A 27,320-nucleotide genomic window follows, 5' to 3' on the forward strand; every position below is an offset into this window, starting at 1 on the left:
AGCACAATTCTTAATCTTTTTTCTTTATGTAAATAAAACATTTATTATATGGAATATATGTATATGTATACTGGTCCATGAAAGTCTTCGTTCAATTAATAATAATACGAATTTATATTAATATTTCATTTCATGGGAGGGTAACTCTTCGCATGAATTATAATGTCTATTATTAGCTATGATCGTAGATAACGCCAATGCTCGATCAATGACAAGTTTCAAGTAATAGTGGGGATAACCACGGAACATTATGCGAGACGACATTACTGTACTCTGTATAGTGTAGCATACTGAATATCTGTGATAAATATTTCTTTGTTTGCATTTGTCTTCCAAGGTGTCCAATTTAGTATGTGTAAATGACGTGTAAATAAATTTAGTTAGGGTCAATGGGTATATGTATATCACAATAAGAGACCTTTAATTATGAAGATAGTATTTATTGTTATATTTTATAAAACACAGGTCACATCAAACATACACCATTCCTATTAATTTCATATACAAGATAATTTCTAAGAATACATTTAATCTTTTGCAAACAGGTTTCTCTCTCGTACAAAATATAAGGTCCTAAACGAATACAGGTATTCCCACATTGTTTACAACATTTATTTTCACAATAAAAGATAACGGAGCATTTTATCTTCTGTTAACTTGTACACAGTGAAATATTACATGCATTTTGAAGTAAATATTCTTAAAGGGACTTGTAAAGCTAAAACCGTTACAAGTAAAATTGACTCGTTCGAAAGCAGATATATCTTTTGTAAATGCCAAGAATGGAATAACGTACAACAGGATTTTAATACATGCTGAATAAATTTTCCAACTATTCTCCTTCGTGGGTCTTGTATGCCATTAAAACGAGATACAAAGTTCTCGTTATGTTTTTCAGACGAATCGTATTTGATAAGGTTAACGTAAACTATGTAAATATAACTGTGAATTATTATTCAGATAAATATATTACAGTATGAAATAATTGCCGATGATAGTTTGCATTCGATATAAACTATATTCTGCACGAATGCAAACGTATTATTCCTAACTCTGCCAATAACTTGTTGTCGAAGCTTTTATTAGATAATTTATAAATATTCTTACTTTATGATATCATTAGAATTTGGAACACTTTTTGTGAGGTTTTTAATGAAACAGCGGATATACAATGCATCGAAACGATGAAACAGAAAGAAAAAAAAATATCAAATGATTTTCCTAACTTAGATCTTTATACGGTAAAACGAAATTAAACTAATAAATTTATATAAAGTGTCTTTTACGAAACGATCTATACTTATAATAACTGAAACGCATGTAATTTAACATTCAATGTTTTCGTAAAAATAAAATGAAAATGAAAGAAAGACGAAGTAAAACATAATAATGAATTCTGGCCAATCGAACTTATCTTCTAAATATAATTAACTAATCAATGTCCACTGATAATACTTCAGCGTTATTAGACCCGAAACATAAGTTTTTACGTTTTGTTTACGATTAATATGTGTATGTACTTCATAAAACGTAGTGAAATAGTATTAATCAGTTTCTAATTAAACGCAACACAGAAACCAAGTTTCATTGTGACGATATTAATTCAGTGTGATAAAAGTTTGATTTACGAAACATTTTATCGTCGATAGCGTAAGAAACGCGACATCCGACCTCAAAAACTATTATAATTATTCCCTCCTAGCTGAGAGCTGAAACCTCTGTTTGGAGAGTAGCCGGGCCTGAAGTTATTACCCAAACCTAGTAATACAGAAGACCTCGATATTTATCAAAGCGTAGAAACTGGGATAAATAAATAATAAGATACTTAAAAATAGAAACATACCTCCGCAGAAATTTCCAATACCACCCAATGACATTCCACTCGATCCACCAGTTGAATTTAGGAATAATTCAATGTATCTGTGAGACATGTGACTCTTATCCTATAATACAAGATTGCAACAATAAAACAAACAGTTTGATGGATAAGAATCTGTGTAACGATTACATTAACATCTAATGAACAAACCTTTGACATAGCTTTAACAGCCTCCTCGTGAGATGTAAATTCTACGTCTGCTTCTCCAGAAGGACGACCTCCATTTTCGAGAATAATTCTAACATTCAATGGCTCGATAGGTCTGAAGAACTACAATCAAATAATAAAACTTATTATAGTAATATTAGGAAACAATTTTTCTGCTCCAATAATGGCTTAGATAAAAATTGTAATAAATTCATTAGTTTTGTTTAAAGACTTACATCGGCTATATCTTGTTCTGTAGCTTTGAATGGTAAACCACGCATATGTATACTGTGAATGCCAGAATTACCACCCCATGTGTCACCGCTTCCTCGAAAGTTTCCACCTTTCATGTCTAGCCCACCTCGCATACCCATGCTACCGCCACGGGAATCAAAATTGTTACCACTTCCCCAGGGGCCACCATCAAAATCTATACATGTATTAAATAATAATATATAATACAAGATTTCCCACTTTAGTTTCCCCTTTCTTGCGATGTAGGAAGATGATAAATATATTACCTCTGTTTCTGGAACCTCTGCCGTTATTACTAAAACGGTTCATTCCACCGAAACGGGCACCTCGATCATAGGGAGCCGGTCTTTGATTAAAGCCACCCATTGGACCGCCTCGCATTTTTGGTCCGATGCTAGTGTGCACTTCGGATAAACTGCTTCGGAAGATTTCGATGTATCTGTCAAGATTGGTAATAAATCATTCGAATTTATATATCAACATTACCGCCGTTCATATTCGGCTGCCTTCCAATAGGGAAAGTTCGATACAAAAATATCAATGATCACAAGTTTGGATTGTTTGTACGAAGAGAGAAAGAGAGAGAGAGAGAGAGAGAGAGAAAGAGAGAGAGTGAGAGAGAGATATATAAATGGGAAATACGAATCTGAAATAAAGATTCTGCTCGTAGCAGGAATAAACTTGATTACTGTGTAATTATAAAAAAGAAATGATTCGAAGAAAAAATCCATACTGAAGATTTTGTAACAGATTAACTGTTCATACTACACCTCCACGTATTTATTAAACATCTGTAGATACCCTCCCACGGTGACATTGCATTCTGATGTACTTATGTCACCCTAGCCTGTGAGACGCTGATGATCTTCAGGTATATGACAATTACAATTGCACTTTATGCAATTTAATAAAATATAAACAGATACTTGTATCGAGAGAAGCGATACCATTAAAAGAAACATCAAACTATCATAACAATAAATTATTTCCGTGCAATAACGAGCTGTAACGTTACTAGTGAATTTATTGAAATTGTGCAAAGCCTTTGAGCTTGAAATTATTCTTTTGCATAAAACGTACAATTGTGCAATTGTCAAACAGTTGTGCCAAATTAGATCGATGATTACTACCTCTGTAGCGCCCACCCATCCTGGGTTAGCCCTACCCACCTCCCATGGGATTTGATGACGACGTAAGGGGGTACCTCCCGCCCGGCACCCACCCACAGGTTTCAGTTGGGCCAACAGTACTTTCGCTTACGAACGACTAACTTCCTTTTTGTGTTCAGAGGGAAGCAGTTTCTTTATGCTATCAATTTGTTAAATGCTACTCGAATGTCTTCAAAATATTTATTCTAATGAATGTAAATCAATAAGTAAACGAACATTTAATGATGTAATTCATAGAATATCAATTTTAAGAACAACGTCTCTCGGTTCGTTAAAAATGTAATAAAGAAACTGCATCTGCTTAATAACTTGTTCCCGCTATTTACTAACAAAATTTATATACCTACATGTACTACAATCATAAAATGATATTGAAAAGTCATAAGTATACCCAAACCCAGCTAGCGTCAGTGCCCCACCTGTGTCCTATCTTTTCCTTGTGTTTCTGCAGAGCGCGCTCCGCAACATCTTTGTTAACAAATTGAACGTAAGCCTCCCCAGTACTGCGGCCCGTGTAGTCTGTCGGTAGTGAAATTCCGTTCGGCAATATCTCCAACCCTGACCCACACATAATCAAACATCGACATTGTAACGTAACACCCATTATTAATTAAAGTATCGTCAGTTTATAAAAACCCTTATAAAGAAGCAAGATTTTCAATATCCTTTGCACAATACGTGCAAAATGTCTCGCTCCAATAATGTATTTTCTTTTAACAAATTCAACAAAACTTGTACTGTGCCGAAGTTAAGAATTAAGTACTGCCTTCAAAACACAAAGGTATATTATAAATAAAATATGAAGCACATGTAAATCATAATGGAAGTCTTTCAGTCCAGGGCTAGTAGAACATAGGAACTTTAGCCTTCAATCTTAAATCTTAACTCAGGCTGTTTGATAATTACGAAACAAAGGGACAGTGCTCGAGACGGATATAAAACCAATTTCGGAATTCAAATTTATTAATTACTGAGCCAGTATGTAGGAAATAAATTTTATTATTACACACCTTACACCTTGCACTTGAAAAGAAAGATGTATTTAACGTGGATTTTCTTATTATTATAATTTTACGTACCTATGTTTATACTACAACAAAACGGAAAATAAAATAATGTTAGTTTGTTTTCAGTTACCATGGAATACATGTACACTATATAACCATCAAAAGCATTTGGTCCCTGTGGTTCAAGACTATTCATTTAAATAACAAAAATCATACAAGAGGGATATAATTTGATCGAAAGAATAAGGATATGTTGGTTGTAACAAGGTTTAAGTGAATTTCTAATAATAGATTATAATAAAAAAATAGTTCTACTACAAACTCATGTATGGTGTACAAAATACCTGAAAAGAACTGTGCTATTTCTTCTTTGGAACATCCAAAGGGCAGGCCACGTAGTCTCACACAACCATCGTCCATAGCATTTTCTAGATTAAAACCATTTCTCTTGACTACCCATTTCATTTCACCCCTTTTTGCTTTAAAGACTATAACCAAGTTAGAAAACTCTATTAGTAACATTCTTAAGCATTGTAATACTCACAGTATTTTTAATACATTTGCATTAGCTAGTTATCCAAACATTGTACACGGCTTACCTTCTACGTAACGATGACCCATATGATCTCTATCTCTTTTACAAGCCTTTTGTATATCCTCCGGTGTATCCATTTCTACATAAGCTTCTCCACTAGGACGGCCTTCTCTTGACATGGTCATGTGAACACCAGTTTTACCATTTGAAATAGAGCAATCACCAAAGAATTTCATAATTTCATCAACAGTGGTAGACCATGGAAGACCACGTAATTTGATGACATAGCCATCATCGTCGTTATCTCCGCTACCATTTGACATGACTATAATCTGAAATAAATGCAAATATAGTTCGATACTTTCTTTGAGTTATAAGATACCAGCATAAATGAAAATGAACATTATTCGGTCGTCATTATTTATCATGAATTACGTTTCTTAGAACTACTTCATCACGTGTAATTCAGTTAAATAATATTTCTATTACAAATATGGTTCTTTGAAAGAACACCAGTTCAGAAATCTGAAGGTCATAGGCATACCAAAAAACTTTATAATAAACAGAAGTATGATGACATGTGCCATCCGATTTAATACTATTAAACGTAGACAGTTTAAATACACGAAAGGAAAACGCAAAAATTTTAAAGCATAGTAGGATGAAAATTTCTGGAAAAAAAATGTTTCATTATAGGAGAATTTATAATACCGCTAATATTTTACTAAAGGCTTTCTGCAAATTAAATTTATTTGTTTTTGGAAATTTAAATATACCGCCGATACTTACAGACTTTTCGTATCGGACTACGAAACAGAAGAAATTACAAATTAATTTCAATTGACAGCAAACGGTCGGCCAACACCACGCTCTACAAAACTACCAACAAAATGGCGTCCGTTTCAACGTTACTTAAGGCTGGCTCACAAAATCAACGTGATATTACGTATATCGACGTAAATTTCATTGCATAAAGAATTCTTTGTATTTTACTATGTACAAAAGTCTATATTTTATCCACAGCTACCTTAACGTAATGACGTATTCAATAATAATTGTCTTTACAGTTTTCGATGCCAGAAACTTGAAAGATGTAGATTTGTACCTCAAAATTTACGAATGTACTGGATACCTTAAGTAATTTTAGTTTTTAAGAAATTTAAATACTACGCATTATTAATTATTCAATGAATTACATTATATTCATAAAGTTAGATATTATTGTCAGTAAAATACTTACTTATGTTTTGCGAAGGCGACACTTGCCAATTTTTGTGAAACCGATTTTCCATGCGCATGCGCCTAAATTGACCAATAAGATTTCTAAGTGATGACGTGCTTTGGAAACGAAGCTCTAGTGCGCATGCTCAGCGAGGTTTGCCACAGTAGAAATTCTTATTACGTAACAGTCGCGCGGGCTTCGTTCACGGTGTAAGTACAAGTTATGTCGTAGCTCCGTTATACTTTGTTATATCTGGTGTATTATTTATTAAAATATTAGGTGCAGACAAGTGTGATTATGTCTTTACAAAGAGCATTGAAATACAATTATTCCGTATGTAGTAATAGATTCCGTGCATTTTAGTGCATCGGTGCGACAATTTTTAAATCGCATGTTTGGATCGCGTTGGATAGGTCAACGTCTTGCACCAAAATTGCGGTTTCCGCGATCATCCGATTTAAATCCGCTTGACTTTTTTCTTCGGAGTGCGGTAAAGAAGTTAGTTTATACTATAGTAAAGAGCATAACTGTATCAGTAACCACGAGTTTCTTATAAATCATTTTTTATTGCTATTAGCATTACAGTTTAGAAAAATTAAACATAATAGGAACATTTCGTGCGAATTAAGGTATCATAAATAATTTGTTAAATTTACGAAATTTCTTTTCTTTGCCTCTAATAAGAAATATTCACTGATACAGTTTTGCACCATGTTGTAGCAACAAAGTTAAACTCAGTGTTTCAGATGTAAACATTTACTTATACAATGCCTTATGTAGCAGTGTTTACATGAAGTTTGTGCACAACTTAATACACAATTTACTGTTGATTTTCAAACGAAAAAGTTCTCTTATATAATAAATTACGGATTATCAATACGTTAAATTGTAAAATGTTGTTATAACTTGTTCGATTGCTTCTTTTAATGGAACAAATATTTATTACAAAGTTCAAAATAACAGCATATTTACAAGCGTACTGTGACGACGAAGGGAAAGCAAGACTTGGTAATTTCCCCTCGCACAGCACCAATTCGTGTTTTACCGAGTATTCCTAAACCTATCAAAATGTCGATCTACGACAATAATTTGTCCCATTATATTGATTGTTCTTCATATAATAAAATATTTAGATAATTGTATTTTAATTAGAATCATATGATCTGATGTTAAATTCTGACGAAGATATCGTGTACAGTAAAATGTTGTAAATTGTAAAGTTAACGAAAGTGGTTGATGCGTCTGCGGTCACGTCCAAGCAGAGGTCGTGACTGCATCTAAAAAGGTGTTGTCCCGTACGGCAGTAGAACGATTGAAGTCGAGGGATCGCGGAGAAGGTAGTTGACAAAACGTCTATCGTACAATCGTGGAAAGTGTATGGTGGATTTAAAGGAGTATCGTTCACAGTTAAACTTCATAGTGTTATACGGCCCGAAGAAAATCGACGACACGCGAAGACCGTGTATAATCGTGAATCGAATATCAGCGACAGGTCATCGCACGAGCGCACAATGAGCTTCCTATTGTAAGTTGTTTTTTTTTTATTTTTTCCTTTCGAGTGAAAATCGACTTTTCCCCACCCCCGGTACGCTTTCGTGATTCCGTTTCGATCGTATGCGCCAGAAAACAGCGAATAAGCAGGTGCCCGTAGCGTCCCGTGAATTTGTCGTTTGCTATATCGTTAAACTTAATCGCTGACGACGAATGACAGCGTAGAAGCATCGGTAATTTGTCTCAAATAGTGACAGAAATCGCCTCCGTCAGTTCCATTTCCTTGCCTAAGCTCGGCTAATTTGGGTTCCCGACCCATTCCGCTCGAATTCGTGTACATCGCGATCGACCAATCGGCGAATACCTAAAAATAGCGCGATACCACGATTTCTTTAAAAAATTCATCGTTTTCCTCGTATGGTTTTTTACCCTCTCCTTTTTTCATCGCTTTCACTCGTACTCTGTTTCGTCATACGTCAAATTTATCGCACGGACATTCATTATCAGCGAATCGTGCCGCGGAAGTAAAATTTATTTCTTCTTTTCCTTTTTTTTTTTGCAACGTCTTTAATCGTGATTGATATCGATCGATTTCCGTATATCCGCCCTAATCAGAACTGAACGAAAGATGGCTCCCAATTAGTAAATAGTAAACAGTTTACGTTGGTTTCAAATCTAATCCACTGAATTTTAATAAAATGCAACGGGAATTTTACTTTATTTTCATTGTTGTGCAAATTGTATTGTTTATAAAACTGCCATGCAATTTGTATGTATTTAAATAAATGTAGAACTAAATATAAGCAGAAATTTGGTGATCCTTATCGTTGTTCAATGTCGTTGACATTGTCGGTACAAAATGAGTTTTTGTAATATACTTTGAAGTTGTTGTTAAAAATGTTTTCATGGATCTGTTAAGCGGAAGCAGGTCTTCAAAAACCTTTAAGCCAAAGAAGAATATTCCTGAAGGAACTCATCAATATGACTTGATGAAACATGCAGCTGCTACCCTAGGTTCTGGGAATTTGAGACTCGCGGTTATGCTTCCAGAGGGTGAAGATTTAAATGAATGGGTTGCGGTAAACAGTATGTACAACATTATACAAACACGCTTATGTTCTTTGCAATGGTACCATTAATCATTTATTATTTCAGCTGTTGATTTTTTCAATCAAATCAACATGTTGTATGGCACCATCACAGAATTTTGTACAGAAGAAAGTTGTCCCATCATGTCCGCTGGACCAAAATACGAATACCATTGGGCTGATGGACATACTGTCAAGAAACCAATTAAATGTTCAGCGCCAAAATATATTGATTATTTAATGACATGGGTGCAGGATCAGTTAGACGACGAAACATTGTTTCCTTCAAAAATTGGTAAACCATATTGTTTTGTCGAACTGTTTTTACTTAAAATATAGAACTGACAAAAGTTTTCATTGTCTAGGTGTCCCTTTTCCAAAAAATTTCTTGTCCATTGCTAAGACAATATTAAAACGGCTGTTCAGAGTATACGCTCATATCTACCATCAACATTTTAGCGAAGTTGTACAGCTCGGCGAGGAGGCACATTTAAATACATCGTTCAAACACTTTATATTTTTTGTTCAGGTAAGGGAATAAAGTTAAATGAATTTTTAAAAAGAATTTCTAATTATTATTCTCTCTCTCCTTGTTTATTATAGGAATTCAATTTGATAGAGAGACGAGAATTAGCGCCGTTACAGGAATTAATAGAGAAATTAACGGCGAAAGACGCTCGATGAATGATCTCAATCGTCATCCGAAAACTCCTCCAAAGAATCTCACCCGTGCTATCTTTTAACAAACGTGTAACTGCGCATGTTATATTTAACTAACCCAATCATTGCTAACGCGATCACTGCCTCGAATCAGGATTAGCTGATCATACGACATTTTATTCATTTACGAGAAGAGAAGTGACTGATATATGTTTCATAACGAACCACGGATTTATTAAGCAGAAAATGATTCTCGAAAAAAAGCTAATGTTTTGGCTGTTTACGAAACGGAAACGGTAACATTATGGTAATGATTAAGAGGGTGAAGATTACTAATGTAGACTTTTGTAAAATAGTTATACATCCGATACGCATCGTAGTACTCGTATTGTTTTATGTTTTGAAAAGTGAAATATTTTTAATTAATCGAGGTTGACAACAACGTTCTCAAGCTGGAGAACGTGCAAGTCAACGTGAATCATACACGAAGAGATTAATTCATATCGGCTGCAGAACAGATATAGCTTTGTAAACTGTTCAAACAACGATGATACTCGGTCTTGCGCTTCTATTTTCATCATTCGATATTCCATCTGAACTATCGCGTTACACAATTCTATTACCCCTTTAAAAGTATCGTCGCTTTCCATGATCGGAGCGATAAGCTGGTTTATCCGATAACGAGAAAACAAAAGAAAAGAATGCTCTCGATCGTATTTTTAACTAGAAACAGTTCAAAACGTTGCGTCTTCGTTGTCGAATGAGTTGAACGAATCGGAATATAATAATGTTTATATTACGATACTGCACATTGTTGGTATATCAAATTATTAAGTTAATATAATGCTATTATATTACTTCATAATATGTAATTAGTTTAGACGATTATCGTGTTAAGCGCTTAATAGAAACTATTTATAGACTTAGGAATTTTATACGCACTACATTTTATCCTTTATACGAGTGAGTTTTGAGTCTGTTCTATTTTAGAAAGCATATTATATTTAAGCCGTTTACGTCGTATTATTGGAAAAAATGTTTGATGATTTTTATCATCTTTATCTAGAAATTGTTTGTTTGTTGAATATGTGAAAAATTGACGCGCGCGTTGACGGCATTTCCCTTAGAGAACGGAATCATCGATTCACGGAGATAGTCATGATTTCACGGTTTAGAGTTAATTCTCAATGGATGCAGGGTATCCCAGGAAGAATGGAAAGGACAAACTTTTCGCATACATATAATAAACACGTGCGACGTGTGTACTTACGAAACAGTACACGTTCTCATGGGTTACATTTCGCTATTAAGAGCAACTTGATAGAGATATCAAATAGGATATATTCGTTTGTAGCGCGTTCAGCAACGTATGTTTATTCTCTCGCTTATAGGAGATGAGATGTTAATATATATATATACATATATATATATATATATATAGTATATCTTTATATGCATATATAAAGATGCTTACTGTTTCCACTCGTGGCGAGCTATACCGTTGCATTCAAGTATTAAATGGACGCATTGTATCCGCTTGTAACGATAGAAATACTTTTCTGTTCACACTCTGCCCTTTGCTGTGATGATCAGAGTTTTGCATTTTCACGTAACGTGCAACGCTTATGCGGAGATATGAATTTAAGTATACCTTCGTACTGCTATCGATATAAATTGCAATTGTTTAGAAAGAAGAAGAAACGTAAAAGCGTTTCGCCTTCGCGTTGGGGGGGGTGGAAAAATTGTCATTTTTAATTGTTGGAAACGAATTTACTTCCATTCAGAGTGTCCCGAGACGGAGTATCATGTGAAACAGTTGCTTAAACGTAACGAAATTTGTTCTTTTTTTCAATGTTTCTAATTTTGCATTTAATATTAACTCGGAAACATTTTTCAAAGTAATTTCAAGACCATAGATCAACAATATCTTGATACTTGATAATTATTTCATGGAACATTTGTCTCGCAGCAGTCTGGATATCACGATCCAGTAAACGCGAAGTTGGAAATTAAAAAGAATTCACGAGGCGTTCTATCTACACACGCGTACACACAAGAAATGTGCATGTTGCATTTGAAACGAGCGTAGGAACAAATGATATATTTTTAAGCGTCCGAGGACCGAATACACGAGGAATTTTATTTGTTTTCTCGATCGGCGTTGAACGTATCGTGACACCGTATGTAATTCATGTGATACTATTTGATGTCAATCGCGAGAGGATCAATGAGAAATTTTACGAGGTCCAGGACTAATATAAATGTATTTTATTATAAACGATCGTAAAACGAGTAGCTTTGATAACGATGATATTTATCGACGATAGCGGAAGGGGAAAGAAAGTAGGTACGAAAGGAAACTGAAGAAAGGTCCAGACGATGGGGTTTTTTTAATGAATGATGATGGTGTTTACAGGTGCGCTGAATGTAAAACGTATAAACAAACAGTAATAACAATAATAATAATAGCTCGTAACGACGATAATGATTATACTCAGTACTTAAGGATGAAAACAGGAGTTGTACCTTGTAGATACATTTTTCTCGCAGAAGAAACGATGTTGCGTCTTTTAAAAGCGACCTCGTCGAATAGTTGTGTTTGCTATAGAAGTTATTTCACGCAGTAACACTGTTATGAATTACAATTAGTATTATTAATATTATTATTGCTATTTATACACGTATACGTACCATGTCACGGCGCTAAATGATCATCCCTAGCATTCGGATATTTTCACAATGTAAACTCGGTATGTTACGTTTTCGACTGATCTGTCGCAGAAACTGTTCTCTTTTTGGGAAAAATATACGCGATATTTTAGTAAACAGACCACTGGTACAGAGAATAGTTTCGAGGATCGAATTGTCGTCGACGTTATGTTTGTTTCTTTTCGGGTATATGCTGGGCATCGCTGGAAGCTCTTGTTTAATGCTAATCGAACCATTTTAATCCTTTTAATGAGATTTTACAATTAGTTACAAAACTACACGAGTCTTTCATTTTAATTTAAAAGAAAGACGAATTAAGAAATGTTGGAAAATTGTGGAAATTATACAATAATGATCTTAATTATTAATATTATTTACAACAGAAAATATGTTCGTTTTTAACCAGACAAACGCTCGTGTAAAACTGTATTCGAAGTCCAAAAATTTGGGGTCAGGTCGCAGAAGTAATACGAAAAGAAAGAAGATAAGTTAATGGGGGTATACTACTGTAAAACGCGTATTTTTTATAAACAAAGCAAACAACTATACAACTTTATTTTGTTGAAATTTTCTCAAAGTAAAATAATCATCATTTCTTAATTGATTCTTAATTAGGACGAATTTGACTGTAGTTAGTTATCAATTTTTGAATGTTTTTTGTCATTTTTGTGAACTAAAAAGATAGGAAAGGATCAAGGAATTTGGACACAGGATATTGCACATGTAAACTGTTTTTCGAGCGAATGTAAAAAAGAAACCAATTGTTTAAAAGATTTACAGTAGAATACCTTCATAACAAGACAAGTTTATGTTCGAAATTAATTTTCAAATGGCTTTCGTCGTGCAAAGAGCTTTCAGAAAACTGATTGTCCATTCGTTTTTTAATAACGCTGGTGATATACATACATATACATATATATCTGTGCAATGTAAATAATATTTTTCTCAAATAAACGGAAGCTGACGCGTAACCAGGACACAACGTTGCGTTCTTTGCACTCTCGTTATATTTCATTGTTTTTAGTTTAAAAATCGTACTGGAACCTTATGGGATATCAAAATGCACGCGTACCCGGGTAATTAATTGTACTTATATTTTAATCCGTGTGATTTGCACGTACTCGGACATTCCTAACCTCTATTTTACGAATCCTCAAACACACGGGTATCTATGTGCTTGATGCATCTGTATTTTAATTCGATTATAAACCATAAAAATAAAACTGCATATCTAACAGAAATACATAGATTAACGTTTGTTAAGGTAGTAGGGGTAACAAGTAAATCAGAAGATACAATTACGAATTATTTAAAAATAGTTTTATTTAAATAACATTGTATTTTGATGTAAAAACGTAAAAGTATCGACACTTTTTGGCAGTAGACAATTTCTTTCCGATGTAAGAATACTCTCAGCCATTATGCTACCAACAGATGTACCTTAGTTTACCATGGTTTCGCCACGACATATTGAACGAATCCGTGTACTCACGGATAATAAAATGCATAATTGATGTGTATTCAGAATGTGGATTCTGTATACATTGACGTTACCTTGATAGTTACAATAAATTTCAGATACATCTGTCCTGTAATTTTCGTTCTTCCACAGACGAGGTATTCGACTAGATCTTAGATCCAATGTATTTTTCCAGCCTATTTCCCTGGGGCTCTCGAGCCCCATTACCATTTTCGTGTCACTCGCAACGTTACCATCAGGTTACAAACTTGACCGCAAGAGGAAGTAGAACAAAAAATGAAATTACGCGTATGTATGGCTTATTGTGCCGATTATCCGGAATATCCAACTAACGTTTATTCCTTTATTTCCTAGGCTTGAGACACAGTCCTGCAAAGTGGAACATCAAAGTGTAAGGGGATCCTTGTAAAAAGGCTTGAATTTTCGACTTCAAGATGATTTTAATGAGTCATTGGTTCCAGTGAAGACCAAGGAAATGCCAAGAGGTAGGACCAATGAAATACATACATTCACTATCGTAGGGGTTATGGTCGATTAGTTGGACAAATTTTTCCAACTGTTCGAATTTATTTCTTGAAAGTGCGTAGAAATTCGGGGATATGTGTATTCACCAAAAATGTTTGCAATTGATCCCCGCAACCAAAAATAATTTTTTTAAAAGGACTCGAAAATTTTTTTTTTACTGAAAAATTTAGGCACCTACCCCGTCGATTTTTATTTTTAGTACTTTTGTTTAACGCTCTACAGAAATGTTGTTTAATACTTTTTTGTAGGTATCCATGAGTTGTACTTCGTAAATAAATTTCAGTGCAACACATTCGCTATTGTAGGAGTTATGGTCGTTTGAAAATTGCGTTTTTAATCCCTTCTACAGCTGTCTCCTCATCAATACCAATTCAGTGAATAGTTTCCCAAATGACCGCTATCCATGAGTAGAGGCCGCTAAAATCTCCTCTGAATTTTCAGGTCGGTATGGCAGTCAGATTGGGCCGCGAAAGCCCATAAGGTAAAAGGTCTACTTGTATAGCTCGTTTGTGGTTCTTCTGCATACCTACAATGAGTAACAAAAATGGTAACAAGTTTTAAATATCGTTAAAAAAGACATCTATTATCGTTTTGATTATTAAAAAAAATATTTATTGTATTTCAGCGTAACTTAAAATTTCTATGAGTTTTACAACGATTATATATTATACTGAATTTTATAGTTGTAGCTACTTATTCGAAGTTCCGTGTTTACATTCGGTAATCTGGGGTCAAATATGTTTACTCTTTCTAAAAGTAAAATACGACGAAAAGCTAAATGTTTCCATTTTCACCACTGGTAAATCTTGTAACGTTTTAGTAAAGATATTGTATAATATTTTTAATTCTATATATATAATGGCTGAAAAATCGTCCCTGTTAATTTCTATAAATAGATCGGGGTTTAAAGAAATAATTACTGTTCTTGTCTGTCCAATAGTTACACACCGAACAATTTCCTCTGACGGATGATTACGTGCTTATTATGTTAGCGCGGGAATCGCCATGGAGTTCTGCGTTTCCTTCCTCCTACAGTTGTGTCGTAAGTTTGTTTATCAACCCGAATTCCGTTATACTTTAAGTAATGCAATCTCTAAACCACTGTATGGCATCACAAACTCCAGTCACACCGTTGTTTGCAAGACAAAGAGTGGTGCAACGATGATCTCACTTTGGCAAATGATAATAAACTAAAAATATTTAGTGAATTTGCTTTGTGCGTAATCAAAGAAGAAACATTTATAAATGTAATTATTATCTATGTGGGAAATGTATCATAGGCCAAGAGTGACTCACAAAGTAAAATATCAAGCTGCGGATGTATCGAGCGAGGAATAAAATTACGATGACTTGGTCTATTATTTCTAGGTATATAAAAAGATGTTAGAATGGAAATAAAATAAGTTTGCGTCAAAGCGTTTTAATATATGCCGTCGATGATTACATCGATCATTTAGATTGTAAATTTCGTCGAGAGAATATAGAAGAGCGCCGATAACGACCAATTTATTATAACGAAGACATCGTTAGTATCATTGTTATCGTTATTATCAAATGTATCGAAAGAGAAAACGTAGGAGGCACAGGTTCTAGCGATTTCCCCAAGAAAACAGGAAATTCTACGGACTAGAATATCTATTTACGAGATATTTACTTGAATGTACGTACAATATCTATATATATATATATATTGTTTTTTTTTGGCGCGAAAGAGTCAAGAAGCAATTAACGACCGTGCAAAAACAGTAGAACGCTTCGGAGGTATGGGTAAGATTGGACGTGGAAGGGATGGAAGTGGAAGAAGAAGCAAGGAAAAAAACGAATCGTACGGATTTCCATAATGACAGCGTCGAAAGAAGTTAATTTGAATAATCGTTGATAATCGTGGCATATATAGTATGACACCAGGACGGTAAAACGTAACGTTGTAAGCGTTGAAAAACGAGACGTAGAGTGAAATACGAGGTACAAAAATTTTTCAGGGGAATCGAACGCCCCTACTTTGAACAAGGATGAAAACCGTTTTCTTTTTGTAGTTGCTCGGCATTGAGGTCGAGACGAATCAGTCTTGAGCTAACCGTTGGACGCATCCGGACTCAACGCAACATCCATCCGTCGTCGCGAAATCCACGTGGAGCCTTTCATCCTGGTAAACATTACAATAGTAGCGATTCTTAACGCTTTCGTTTACAAATAATTAAACACAGATTCGAATCGTCTTCAAAAATATGTTCTTTGGGGATTGATTCATTAATTTTCCATGTATTAACCCTTAACTGGTATAGCAGGGTATTTTGACAACAACCACATTTATTATATTCACTAATATATTTGGAGGCATCGAAATGCCCTGGGATACTATCATGTCTTGTAAAGATACGATACCAGTTAAGGGTTAAAAAGCGCCCGTAACGTTATTAACGAATCAACCTTCGCTAGAATCGATCAATTTGTAAAAAAAAAAAGAAAATTCCGAATGATTCCGGATGGTTTTAGAACCTGTAATAATGGTAGTAGTATTTATTGTTTCTTTTCGGATTAGAAAGGTTGCGTTCCTTTTTGGAGCTTGTAGGATAAACTCCCTCGATAAATGTTCGCGCGTAGCGGTCCCGACATCAACTGTACTACTCGTTTTCGTCCGCGTCTCTGTTCACTTTCGTCGGAGCGTTTCCATGGCGGAGAGAATATCACGTTGGAATCGGTTCGAGAAAGCGTCGAAACAGGGAACCGTTGCCGTTGGCCCGGACGATGAATTCGGCCGTCGTGAAAGTTATTCAAAGTTATTGCGCCAGGCGACACGTATCGTTTCCTCGAATTCTGAACCGTGAAAAGCCAGGCGATCGTCGTGACGGTCGGTGGAGCAGTCCGGCAAAGGATTATCGCGGTTAGGCAAGTAGGTACTATGTATTTTCACGTTACGTTACGGGCCAGTGTTTCTCATACTTGGTAACCGACAAAACAACATTTTTCCCTGCTCCTCGAAAGGTGTGTATTATTTACTCTTTAACGCTAGCATTAGTCCTAGCGAGTCCTTGACACGCGCTGTTAATCAATTTTAATTTCGTTTCTGATGATTTTATGGCAGAGAGAAAAAAAAGGTCGGTCTCCGGGTCAATCGGTTTTTCTGTGCAAGCTAAAATTTATGTGCCATGTACTATGAAATCTATGCACGGTATAAATTTGCACGGACACTTTGCAGATGCGAGCAGATTAGAATAACGTTTGCGACACGCTGAGAGCACTTGACATTCCGCGCATCGCATCGTGTGACTTTTAACGCTTCGACCACAAACCACACACGCGAATCCGAGTTTTATAACCATTCATTTTCATCTCCGGCATTGAACGTTCATTTTCCAACAGAAGAATCGTAGTTACGTTCTTCTCTCCTCGCCAAGTTTAATGTCGAAGACGTTATTTAGGTATGATCCGAGCCAACGATTAAAGCTCATTATTTTTTTAAAAGTAAAAGAACAGCCTTTCTTGAAAAGATATATCGATCTATTAAATGGTATTAATTTTGTTCAGTGAGAATATTTGGATAATCTTTTGCTAAATGGAACGAATCGAAGCTGAGAAAGCAAGGTAAAAATACGCGACAACGAATGTTAATTGAACAGATAAGCAAATTGTCGATGAATAGTGAACGAAGGTGCACAAAACGGGCAGTAGAAGTTCCAAGAAAACCAATAAAATCGAACGCGCGGAAAGGTTTCCTCTTTGGAGTGCTAGAACGTTAAACAAGACGCGGTACGGACGCTAAAAAGAATGTGGCTGAGGCTGGCAAACAAGATGAAGAGGCTCGAACGAACGAGGGAAGATACCAATTGAACCGATGAGCTAATCAACGAACCGTGAAAAGACCTCGTCAATATGGTCAACAGATGTCCCATAAAATTAGTAAAACTAAATATACGATCCTTGGTCGATAAGAACGTAAACACTCCAAATAGGGAAGTGATTCGCATGACGGAATTGCTTAAAACAATCGTGATCGAAGACAGCAAACAAGAAAAAAGAAACATCCACCGAATGAGAGAAGATTTATTTAAAATAGTATCTGGAATATATTTATACAATTTTATTGGAAAATTGGAAAACTATAGTTTTAACGAGGCGGCGTATAACAGGAGAAATCGTAAAATTATTATTTATAAATAATATTTTGATACCATTAGGAACTTTGAATCGTTCTATTATTAAAATGCACACAGTTTCGCGGATATCGAGCCTAATCAAACGTGGAAATGGAAATGGAAATGGAGTTATTAATTTTCAGGGACGACATTGAATTCCATTCGGTTCGAGATAAGATACGTAGCCTCGATGTAAGGTCGAAGAGGTTAAAAGAGAGAGTGACGTAAAATAACAAGCATTAATTCAATTAAGTCAATGATACAAGTATAATTAGGTACTTGTCGATAAGATAAACAAAATTTTATTTATCGAGGTATTATGTCTCTTTTGAGTATCTTATGATGAATCGAACGATGAATTTAAATCAATTACTCCGTACAATGTTTTAAATTCGTTTCTATCGGTTACGTTGAACGACTTCGAATTTCGATATCGTTAAGGAATCCAGCCAAAATTTAGCGATTCTGAATCCAATTAGGATTAGGATTAGGAATAGAAAGATACTTTTTTGTACATTGAAAAACCGTTCGTTCTTTTGTTTTGCTTTTATTCTTTTCTCATAAAAATAGTTTACGGTAGAGAAATGGGTCGGTCGTCTTTAAACATTTTCGTAGAGAAAGCGTGTGATAAAATAACAAGTGTACGCGTGAATTGTTAATTATTTGTTTCACTGTATAGTTTGAGCAAATGTCGAGAACATCCCTTGGCCATCGGCGCGCCACCGAACGTGTTAACCGGTAGATTTTTCCGCCACCCTGTATGCGACGAGAATTTAAATACGTAATTCCTTTATTTGCAGACTTGCAACACGCTGGTCAACATGAAAAATACTTGGTTCCACACGGTTTGTCCTTCGCAGTGCGTTAATAAGGTGGTGTAACTGTTGTTAGTTGACCTAGACTCGATAGAACTTGGACGATGCGCACTTTCGGATCTATCGAGCCGTTCTACACTTTCACGCTGGAATTCTTTACAGTCCACGGTAGTCTGAATATCGGAATACACTCTTCTTAATTACTCTGTCGTCTTGCAAACATTCACAATACATTTTACTGGTAACAGAATCAGTCTTCCATGGTTTTTGTATGATAAAACGTTTTGGCGAATACTATAGCAGCTTATCGGCAGCTGCGTTGCATTCGTCCAACACCAACGTATCAACACTCTTGTTAGAGTTCGCCATTTCAAAGACCTAATCTCCGTAGTAGACTCGGAAAGAACCGATACTGTCTAGTTATCTCTCTGAAATATGTAAACAAGCATAAAGTTATTGATAAAATATTCCATGGAATGTCCAACGGAGAATGTTTGTAAACAGAATTGAAACTTACATTGTTTTTTAATGTATACAGCGAATCGAATTTAATTTTTTAACTACCCAGGACAAAAAAAATGTTATTAACCAGTCTCGTTTAAAAAGCAGTTTACAAATACTTTAATTACATACCAAGAAATGCAGAATGCTAAAATGCTTCCTGCCTGTTAATGACAGCTGAAAAAGTAAAACGAAGGGACGATCGTACGCTAAATAAGATAGTAGAAAGATAGAATTCTTAGAAGAAAGACAAGAAATGGAAATGACATTGCAATGATTAAACAAGAAAGCCACGTGTTTGGGAAAGTGCGAGTTTAGAGTGGGTTATTTCTAGGGTGGGTGTTCCCACCAATCGATCATGCTGCTACGCTCTACTGATCATATCGGTCTCCTACTATATCATTTAACCCGAGTCCAGAAATGAAATCGGCAGCTCGCATAACCATTTCAATGGTGTAATTATATCTTGATAAATTTAATCGAGCTACTAGTTTCCAATCACAGTATTTCCATGATAATTTAATTTTTTAATAAATCGTTTCAGAAAAGAATAAAAACAGGGCAAAGAGAATAGAGCATGGATCGTTTAGAATGGATCTCTCGTTGGATTTAACCCTTTGCACTCGTATGCAACCACGACTACGGAAAACATTCGGTTAACGTTATATTTTTCCGTTTAAAACTGTTGATAATTATATGAGTTGTTTCACGATACTAAAATTTGTCATTTAACGCTTGCTCTAGGTCAGTTTGGAGATTTGAATCGTCGCGCGGACGATGATCGATACTCGAAATCGGTCGAAATCGTTGTTCGGCGGCGCAAAGTACTCGTTCCGCTCGTTGGACTCGAGGAGGAAGGTCGATTCTCGATTCGTTGACGACGAGAAGCCAAGTCCCAATAATGTTTGATTCGGAACAAAAACATCCGAGTGTCAATAACTCCGTAAACGCGGCTGTCAATCGGTTCTGTGGCCAGCGTGGTGTGTAGAAGGTCGATGACGGATTTCACGAAACGCCCCACCATGATGGTTTTTCGTTTAAGTATGCCAGCCGCGTACGGGGTCCGTTTAGTCCGCGCCGCGACCACTCAAATGATATACGATCGCGAAAGGTTCGACTCGATCTATCGGAACGATTTTTCGCCCAACTGTCGACGATCGTGCGCATCTTTTTCTCGGGCTGATCCGATCGGTGACCCGCATCGCGTAAATAGAAATCGAAACTTTGGGGTTAAGAGGTACCTTGTAAATTAATAGAGAAAGGCAACCATTTTTTATTTTCTTTTTGCTTCGATCGTCGACAGGGTTTTATACAACTTTATACGTACATGCATACATGTACTTATTCGTGTCGCTAAATAATTATACATGTAAAGCTCACGACATAGTAGCAAAAGGCGAACGCGACTTCGGGCCTAAATGAGTTTGCGAATCGTGTGATCTATAGATCAGTGTTTCCCAAACTTGGATCCGCGTAGAGGGGTCTTGTAAGTTTATTCGATGATATTAATATATTAAATTTAATTTCTCGAAATTTGCATACGTGTAGATCGAATAAAATCGTTTAATTTAATGCTACTGAAGGGGTTCTCAAATGTTTATCTTTATCGAGAGGCGGGGGGCTTGAAGTTTGAGGAATGCTGTCATAGATGATTCGAAATGACTGTGAGAATATTGACGCAAGGTTTTTCTACGCAGGCGTGTCGTTACGTTCGATGATAATAAAATACGCGTTGATGATACAACGGTGTCAATGGACAACGCGAACAATAACAATTCCCCGTCCTCGTCGTAACGAGATATTCGTTTTAATGTCAGTGCTCGCGCGTGGCTGTCTCTAATGACGTAATCTCGAGTCGGAAGCGAATGCATCGATCGGCGAAAAAGTTTCAAACATCGAACGATTGGTCGACCAAGACAAAAGACATGGAGCTCACGTTGTGCATACTGCCGATGCTGTACGCGAAGCTTATAGCGAATCATTCGGTGAGTTGCCGCCACTCGTCGAGGTTTATGCACCTGTGTATGCACCAACTTGTACATTCGGAACTAAAGTAATTTATCATTAAAAAAATAAAACAGTTGTTTTGTTTAAGAGTACAATAATGATTGCAAGAAACAAAATAATTGTTTTATTTAGTTAGAAGGAGCAGAGTAGCGCAGATAGTATTTTAAACGTTGTTGTACTCCTCCCATCTAGAGAAAAAAAAATTGTTTGCTTATCCTCGGTTGACGTGCGTTTTTGAAGAAAAAAAAACCGACAATTAGCTTGGACGCGTTAGGTATACACCCATCGAGGAAATTACATTGATTTTGAAATTGCTCTCGATCAGAAAGTTAAACGCGTCTGATAAAACCGGATTTCAAGCGATCAAGTACCAATGTCTCATTAATGGACGACCGGAATGCAGAAGGACTTTTTCAACGCTGCAAACACGATAAAAATTGTCAGTCACGTTTCATTTCACGTTAAACACCCGTTGGGTAAGGATTGCCGTTGAACACGACGGCTCGAGACATTGGTAATTAAAATTTAAACGAGTCTCGAGCTCGTGACTCGATCTAGTTTAACGTTGCATTCACGTTCCTCGAGAGTTGTAAACAAATCTGGTACCGATATTGAAAACTGCACACCGGCCTTCGACTATTATCGTAGAAAAATCAGACTTTGCAAAAAAAGAACAACAATTATTTACTATACATCCATGAAATTTTCAGATCGTTTCTTCGTCGAACACTTTACTAAAATCTCTATGCAGTAACGAGGGATAATGAGAAGCATTTTCTCGCCAGGCTCTTAATAACTATAGCCGGTGTACATCTTAAACAACGTAAATTGGTCGGTGGTGTTGGTTACTTTGAGGTTTACCGCGACGTTGAGGAAATTATCACTCTGGTGTCGAAACTTTCACATGATCGTGTTGTGTTAAAAACACACATATTAGTCGCTTGAACAACAAAGTTTGCACACTTATCAAGCATCCATCACTTTCCCCGAAATTGTATTCTACAGTATTATAATTTCTATGCATTTTGTAATAATTTAATGCATATATGTATATTAATCCGATACATATATTTCTGTTTGCATTGCAGGGCACGATGGGTTTGTTAATTCAGAATATAATGAAATTCATTTTCTACGTATTGTCGTACCTGGCGTTGCCCTTCTACGCGATACCACACTTGAAGAAACGGAAACTGTTACCACCGATTCAGAACGACCTCCTTTTGTACTCGGCCACGGAGATTGCTCGACGAATTCGGGAAAAAGAAGTAAGAGAATCGATTTTCGAACGCCAAGTAAATTTCCATTAAAATTTCTTCCGATCGTAATCTTGGTCACTTGGAGCCGATCGGTTTTTGTTCGAGATAAAGTTTGCACAAACAATTGCGCATCGAGGATCACTCAGAAATGTATTAGATCATGCAACAAACCCATTGGCGATTTTTTATAAAAATATTAACGCATTGGCGACGAGTAATTTAATATTACTATTACTCGTTGCACCATTGCGCGTAGAAATTTCAACGATTCTCACGAGGATATACATGTAAAATGTTTATTATGCTCCCAGGTTAGCAGCCAGGAAGTGGTCAGAATCTATATCGAGAGATGCAAGGCCGTAAATCCGATATTGAACGCGATCGTGGAATCGCGATACGAGCTCGCCATTCAAGAGGCGCGAACCGTCGATGACTTTTTGGCGCGAACGAAGAAGAAGAAGGACGAATTGGCGCGCGATATGCCTCTTCTCGGTGTGCCCGTGACCATCAAGGAGAGCATAGCCGTGAAAGGTTCCTGCGACTCTTTTTCCTACTTTCTATTTCGCCTGAGAGGCACGCTGACCTAGAAAAGCACGCATCGAACGGGTCGAAAAGTAGCCACACGTATCGGAAACGTATCGTGATTTCGTCCTGTGGTTCGGGATCGGTTCGAACTTAGCCTCGATCAAATAAGTAGGCGTAAACGAAACCGATTGCCAGAGTCTCTTATTAAATTCTTTTATAAAAGAAGCTTGGATAATAAGAAACGAAATTGTATATTTTCAGGGATGTCCTATTCGGTCGGCGTGCTGGAAAAGAATCCAGAAAAAGCTAAGGAGGATGCCCTCGTGGTGAGCATGATACGCGAGGCAGGCGCTATTATTCTTCTGGTTAGCAACACGCCGGAATTGTGCTTATTCTGGGAAAGTAACAACAAAGTGACTGGTTCCACTTGGAACCCCTACGATTCCAACAGAATCGCTGGTGGTTCTTCGGGTGGCGAGGTTCGTATCTTTCGTCTTTTCCATCTAAACGAGTTTCCGAGAAAAACATTTAAGATAATAGCTATAGCGATCAATTTGTTTCAAGTTTGTCGTGCTTGTTTTGTTCCAGGCAGCTCTTCTGGGCTCTGCTGCGTCCATGGTGAGTCTTGTGTCAGATGTTGCAGGCTCTGCGCGTTATCCAGCCATGTGTTGTGGAGTTTTTGGTCACAAACCTACAGCTTGTAAGCGTTGGGTGCAAAGAATACTGTTTTAGAAACGATTGGGAGGAACTTTGACTTGTATTCGTTGTAGATTTGGTGTCTTGCAAGGGCCACAAACCAAATTCCATGGACAAAGTTTGGAACGACTATTTCACATTGGGCGTGATGACTAGATACGCGGAGGATCTACCCCTTATGATGAGTCTTATAGCTCAAACAGAGGAGGGCCGTCGTCTTTTTAATAAAAAGGTTAAAAAAAATATCCATATTTCTATAAGATGGTGTCCAGAGGCATTGTGCCCCGTTTGTCAAAGTAAAGGAAATTTTGTGTCCTTTTCCCAATAAAAAAAGATTCTGATCAAGTCTCGAACACTTTTGCGCAGGTATCTATGACGAGCCTCAAATTCTTCTACTTGGAAGATTGCTGTACCGCGACAAACAGTATCAGCCGAGACGTAAAGGAAGCTATTCATAGGCTGAAGGCGTACATTGAATTAACATATGGCACCAAAGTGCAAAAAGTATGGAATTGTTTTAAACGTGCTCGAGTTAGCGAATATCATTAACATTAGATTTACGAGATAAACAATTCGTTTCCAGGCACCATTGACAAACATGAAATATGCATTCACTATGTCGAGTAATCTACTGCTGGACATGGAGGTGGACGATGTTAAGAAGGAATTCGACGGTTCGGTAAGCGATTCTCAGTAAGAATATTGATTGAAGCCTCGATTTAGAAAGTACGTTGATCGAGTAAATTATAAATAAATACAGACTTTATGGAAAATCATTGTGGAGTTCTTGAAGTACATCTTCATGTCGTCGCGGTACTCTATGGGATTGTTATCATACATAATGTTGAAATGGGTGCACGGCAAATTTCCACTGAGTCTTCGGGAAGCGATGCTTGAAAAGAGAATATTATTGAAGAAGCAGTTCGAGGTGAGTTACACTCATTGTTCATCCAAGATACGCAAACTATAATGTATCTATAACAGTTTGTAGAATAGTAATTTAACTGTATAAAAAGTGAAGCGGTTTTGCGATTACAGGATGTTCTCGGCGATAACGGAATACTGATTTTTCCTACTTTCATAACACCGGCACATTATCGGTACCAATCGTACAACAGGGTCGCTAATTTCACTTACATGATGATTTACAACGTGTTGGGACTGCCCGTGACTCAATGTCCAATGGGACTGACCGACAGCGGTTTGCCCGTTGGCCTTCAAGTAATTATTCTTTAAATATCGTGCAACGTTATCGTATTATTACATTCATACTTCATGTATTGTTACAGATCGTAGCAAATTCAGGGAACGACCACCTGACCATCGCCGTAGCAAAAGAGATCGAGAAAACGTTCGGTGGCTGGCAGCAACCACCTACCGCCAAAGTCTACTCCAACAAAATTTGATGATCCCCACGCTGCACGATAGAAATTCAAATCATGTAACCTCGAACAATTGTACGACGCGTTCCGTGCACTCAACGATGCGAAAATAATCGCGAGCGTTTCATTCTTGGTTGAATCGATTCGAATAATCATCGATCATAACTGTAAAGAAAGAGGAATCTTTCGCTTTTTATGCTCGACGAGCAATCACGGTACATGTTTTAGTGCTCTGTACAGTACTCTGTGAGTATTTATACTATACATATAATTCCAAAGAAAAAAAGAAAATGTCTTTCTTTGTTGAACATGAACGAAGCTCTGGATAGAAGCTCTAGTTATTGTATAGTGGAAAAAAATGTTACGAATGATGCTATAGCAGATGCGAAAAAAACTATTTTTATGTAAGTTGTAAGATGTATTTATATCGTTAGGGAGCGTTGTTAGTTGCGAGTGTGCGTGCGACTGAATAATGATACGTAAATGTTTTCATGTCTGGTTCTACACGTGTCGAGAAGAAGATGACGAAATTCTGACCAATAAGAGCGAGCTTCGTTCTTTCCATGGGCGTGTAAATTCACAACCTCTGCGAGGGTTTATTAAAAAATACAATTATGGAATAAAGGAAGGAATTGTTTGAAGAAGTGGCCGAGAGTAAACCAGTGTCGAGCAAGAATTGTTTCTCAAAACTTATATTGTTTCTGTAACGGTACACTACATCGCGGAAAGATCCACAGGCAAGAGAAAGAGGTAGCGACTCATTGTCTAAAAATACGTGAATCTGTAGAATGAACACTTGACGTAAAAAACTGTCGTTGCGATAACGTTTAGCTCTGGAAGTGAGTCGGAGATTGCTATGAAACAAAATCTAAACATTGATCGACCAATTTTTGTGCATTAATTAATCGAAATTCGAGTTGCTGTAACTTTGTGAGAAAACACCGAACGACAGTCGATTTGGGCTCATTTTAAAAGCTTGAAATACATATACCGAGAAGGCTTAGCGTTGTTTTAGAGACAAGAAGGAGCCCCGATAGAGTATTAACGCATCGTAACGTAATCTGTAACCTTGAACAATGGAATCTATGATAAATATTGCGAAACGTTAACATTTGCAGCACCTTTTCAACTTGTGACATTAAAATTCTAGGCATAATGTAACGTGAATGTTAACTAAAATATTTCTCTTTAACGGATACAGGTTTCGACGCGTAAAAACCGTTGACGCAATAACCGTGACGGTATTTACATTAAAGACAGAGACTCGTCGTCGAATTGTTTGTTCGTTGGAAAACATTCGACAAATAGAAACTAAATAAATGTACGTTAACGTTCTATCGGGCCTTCTTGTTCTTCTCTCAAAACAAACGTTTTCACATTTTTCTATCTCCGGTAAGTTTCCTCTCCCGGTCAGGAATTTCGTGAAGTTGTATAGTCGATATTTTAAGTTGGTCTACTTTCGGGATACGTTCTAAATTAAATCGCGATCCGTGACGCGGTGGCAAACACAAATAAGTTTTATTTACACGTTATAATTCTTCTGTAGTATTTGGACACGTTGAGCGAAGGCACGATGATGGATAGTCTGTTCCCTGGTGTGTTTCATGCGGTCCAAATAAAGCGTTGCAAGCTTTTTTTTATAAATTAAATTACCCACGGGGTGGCAGTGGTCTTTCAATCTGAAATTGATTACTTTTTATTGTCATTTGGATGTCAGTTGTCGAAATTGAAAAATATTTGTTTAATGGTTTGTAAGTAAACGTAAATCCACCCTTCTGCCTGGAGCCGTCGTGTTCTCCGTGGCAAACCTCGCGGTGATCGCGAAATGGTCA

At 36.5% G+C, this 27,320-nt stretch overlaps 3 protein-coding genes and 1 long non-coding RNA gene across 10 annotated transcripts; 3 read left to right on the forward strand and 1 right to left on the reverse strand.

Annotated features, from left to right (window-relative positions):
* Window positions 1–487: 487 nt before the first annotated feature.
* LOC122395653 (heterogeneous nuclear ribonucleoprotein H2-like) lies at window positions 488–6,320 on the reverse strand. 2 transcript variants are annotated; one of them, XM_043393420.1, is made up of 9 exons: window positions 5,782–5,903; window positions 5,057–5,324; window positions 4,802–4,945; window positions 3,870–4,008; window positions 2,548–2,720; window positions 2,263–2,456; window positions 2,030–2,149; window positions 1,844–1,943; window positions 488–1,758 (listed from the first exon to the last, which is right to left on the reverse strand). In XM_043393420.1, the coding sequence occupies exons 2-9, from the start codon at window positions 5,313–5,315 to the stop codon at window positions 1,673–1,675; spliced, it is 1,215 nt and encodes a 404-aa protein (XP_043249355.1). In that variant the 5' UTR covers window positions 5,316–5,324; window positions 5,782–5,903; the 3' UTR covers window positions 488–1,672. The 2 variants fall into 2 exon arrangements, with proteins under 2 accessions (XP_043249355.1, XP_043249354.1); XM_043393419.1 differs by lacking the exon at window positions 5,782–5,903 and adding an exon at window positions 6,233–6,320 and having other exon boundaries at window positions 489–1,758.
* Window positions 6,321–6,503: 183 nt separating this feature from the next.
* LOC122395690 (MOB kinase activator-like 1) lies at window positions 6,504–13,861 on the forward strand. 2 transcript variants are annotated; one of them, XM_043393482.1, is made up of 6 exons: window positions 6,504–6,704; window positions 7,367–7,739; window positions 8,625–8,791; window positions 8,861–9,088; window positions 9,159–9,322; window positions 9,397–13,861. In XM_043393482.1, the coding sequence occupies exons 2-6, from the start codon at window positions 7,726–7,728 to the stop codon at window positions 9,475–9,477; spliced, it is 654 nt and encodes a 217-aa protein (XP_043249417.1). In that variant the 5' UTR covers window positions 6,504–6,704; window positions 7,367–7,725; the 3' UTR covers window positions 9,478–13,861. The 2 variants fall into 2 exon arrangements, with proteins under 2 accessions (XP_043249417.1, XP_043249418.1); XM_043393483.1 differs by lacking the exons at window positions 6,504–6,704; window positions 7,367–7,739 and having other exon boundaries at window positions 8,611–8,791.
* A 157-nt stretch (window positions 13,862–14,018) lies between these two features.
* Window positions 14,019–15,223, forward strand: LOC122395707. Its single transcript, XR_006258992.1, has 3 exons — window positions 14,019–14,127; window positions 14,609–14,714; window positions 15,108–15,223. It is a non-coding gene; the product is annotated as an uncharacterized LOC122395707 (long non-coding RNA).
* Window positions 15,224–16,000: 777 nt separating this feature from the next.
* Window positions 16,001–27,261, forward strand: LOC122395625 (fatty-acid amide hydrolase 2-B-like). 5 transcript variants are annotated; one of them, XM_043393358.1, is made up of 13 exons: window positions 16,004–16,132; window positions 16,204–16,316; window positions 19,104–19,286; window positions 22,715–22,894; window positions 23,197–23,416; window positions 23,672–23,889; window positions 23,999–24,110; window positions 24,181–24,338; window positions 24,473–24,610; window positions 24,690–24,785; window positions 24,867–25,034; window positions 25,145–25,327; window positions 25,396–27,261. In XM_043393358.1, exons 4-13 carry the CDS (start codon window positions 22,721–22,723, stop codon window positions 25,510–25,512), a joined length of 1,584 nt encoding a protein of 527 aa, XP_043249293.1. In that variant the 5' UTR covers window positions 16,004–16,132; window positions 16,204–16,316; window positions 19,104–19,286; window positions 22,715–22,720; the 3' UTR covers window positions 25,513–27,261. The 5 variants fall into 5 exon arrangements, with proteins under 5 accessions (XP_043249291.1, XP_043249293.1, XP_043249292.1 ...); XM_043393356.1 differs by lacking the exon at window positions 19,104–19,286 and having other exon boundaries at window positions 16,001–16,132; XM_043393354.1 differs by lacking the exons at window positions 16,004–16,132; window positions 16,204–16,316; window positions 19,104–19,286 and adding exons at window positions 20,535–20,824; window positions 21,437–21,604.
* Window positions 27,262–27,320: the final 59 nt, after the last annotated feature.

The sequence above is a fragment of the Colletes gigas genome, unplaced genomic scaffold, assembly GCF_013123115.1.
Source record: "Colletes gigas isolate AHSC1104 unplaced genomic scaffold, ASM1312311v1 Colletes_gigas_Sc00006, whole genome shotgun sequence".
Taxonomy (NCBI): Eukaryota; Metazoa; Arthropoda; class Insecta; order Hymenoptera; family Colletidae; genus Colletes; species Colletes gigas.

Coding starts and splice junctions, on each gene's coding strand:
- LOC122395653 (XM_043393420.1), bottom strand. CDS start 5,315: ATGTCAAATGGTAGCGGAGATAACGACGATGATGGCTATGTCATCAAA. Junction 2,721..3,869: donor AAGGAAAAGATAGGACACAG/GTGGGGCACTGA, acceptor CAATCTTGACAG/ATACATCGAAATCTTCCGAA. Junction 2,457..2,547: donor CAGAGGTTCCAGAAACAGAG/GTAATATATTTA, acceptor ATACATGTATAG/ATTTTGATGGTGGCCCCTGG.
- LOC122395625 (XM_043393354.1), top strand. CDS start 20,615: ATGACGGATTTCACGAAACGCCCCACCATGATGGTTTTTCGTTTAAGT. Junction 20,825..21,436: donor CGATCGGTGACCCGCATCGC/GTAAATAGAAAT, acceptor TTTTAATGTCAG/TGCTCGCGCGTGGCTGTCTC. Junction 25,328..25,395: donor GTTTGCCCGTTGGCCTTCAA/GTAATTATTCTT, acceptor GTATTGTTACAG/ATCGTAGCAAATTCAGGGAA.
- LOC122395690 (XM_043393482.1), top strand. Junction 9,089..9,158: donor ATTGTTTCCTTCAAAAATTG/GTAAACCATATT, acceptor TTCATTGTCTAG/GTGTCCCTTTTCCAAAAAAT. Junction 9,323..9,396: donor ACTTTATATTTTTTGTTCAG/GTAAGGGAATAA, acceptor TGTTTATTATAG/GAATTCAATTTGATAGAGAG.